Here is a 1,658-nt window from a genome sequence, read left to right as displayed (position 1 = left end):
CAAGCTGCATTGATTCTTTGTTTAAGATGATCCAAATCCCGAATTTTCTCCTGGTACACAATCGATTTCAGATGGCCTCACAAATAAAAATCCATGAGAGTGAGGTCTGGTGACCTTGGTGGCCACTCCACCGGACCACGTCGACCGATCCAATGCCCAGGTAACTGCTGGTCCAGCCATCGGCGATTTTCAATTCCGCAGTGGGGTGGTGCTCCATCCTACTGAAAAAATGCAGGGAAGTCCCCACTCTCATCCAAGATTGACATGATGATGTCATTTTTCAACATGTCAAGATACCCTTTGGCGTTAAGGTTTCCTTCAATGTAAAAAGGGCCTACAATCCTGTTACCCTATATCCCGCACCAGATCATGAATTTCGCTGCACCTTGCTGTTTGCACTCAGGCATCCAATGTGGGTTGGTATCACTCCAGTACCTCACATTTTGCCTGTTCACCTCACCACTAACATAAAGATTTGCCTCATCTGAAAAAAGGATGGTACTAACGAAATCATGATCACTATGGTACATGTTTAGTGCCCATTCACAAAACTCTACCCTGCATTCAGGATCGTCTTCTGACAGCTTCTGCAACATTTGTAGCTTGAATGGGTGCCACTTGTTAGTATGCAAGATACGCATGACACTGCTTTGGCTGATACCAATTTCTGCAGAGAGGCGACGGGTTCCCTTTTTCGGACTCTTGACCATCGCTGCCAGCACCATCGTTGACGTAACTTCATTTATTGCCGTCTTCGGTCTTCCATGTCGAGGTTCGTCGGCCACAGAACCTGTCCTCTTGAATTTCTGAATGAGTTTGGTGACTGTGTCATGGGCTATCTGCGTTCTGTGTGTCTCATTGAACGTACGTGCTACATGACGCGTGGTACCACTACCAGCGAACAGAATGATGTCAATACGATCTTCCTTCGTAAGTGGCATTCTTTCGCTTCTTTCACTTTGGTTCAACTACCTGGAAAATAAAAAATAAACATTAGTTATCTTGTATGGAGACGTACTACCTGGAAAATACGTAAAACATAAACATTAGTCATCTTGTATGGAAACTTACTACCTGGAAAATAAAAAATAAACATTAGTCATTTTGTATGGAGACTTATGACTCACCCTGTAGTAAACCTACAATTGTAAACGTAACATATAAATGTGTTACTTTGTATTTAATTCTATTGCTTGCAGAAATTTGTTCTTTATAAATATGTGTTTTCATCAAAGTATATAATTTTACATATAAATCTTCTAAAATGTGGTGTGTCAAAAGTACACCAGCACCCTTCTGATATATATATATATATATATATATATATATATATATATATATATATATATATATATATATATATATATATATATTTTAGAGGTATCCAATTTAACAATATAACGCAGGTGTTAATATTAGTAGGATGTGCAGTGTAGTTAGCATAGGAATTCATCAATCTTGTACAGTACGCTTATTAAATAGAACTATTTCATAATCAGTGATGAAAATTTTCCGATTCATAAAAACATACTTCACTTATTTCTACATCGTTGTTTAGCCGTGATGTGAGGTGGAAAATTTTCTTCTATATTTTTCCGGAAAATTTTCGTTCTAAGAAAATTGTTAAGAAGTGAAAGATCGTTTAAAGAATCTGAAAA

General features: G+C 37.9%; 1 protein-coding gene across 1 annotated transcript; it reads right to left on the bottom strand.

The window, feature by feature from the left end:
• Positions 1 to 350: 350 nt before the first annotated feature.
• On the bottom strand, positions 351 to 941 carry LOC145672605 (uncharacterized). Its single transcript, XM_081741766.1, has one exon. The coding sequence runs from the start codon at positions 939 to 941 to the stop codon at positions 351 to 353; it is 591 nt and encodes a 196-aa protein (XP_081597892.1).
• Positions 942 to 1,658: the final 717 nt, after the last annotated feature.

The sequence above is a fragment of the Thermobia domestica genome, chromosome 16, assembly GCF_964235325.1.
Source record: "Thermobia domestica chromosome 16, izTheDome1.hap1.1, whole genome shotgun sequence".
Classification (NCBI taxonomy): domain Eukaryota; kingdom Metazoa; phylum Arthropoda; class Insecta; order Zygentoma; family Lepismatidae; genus Thermobia; species Thermobia domestica.
Note: the sequence above shows the minus strand (reverse complement) of the source record. Positions and strands in the feature narration are given on the sequence as shown.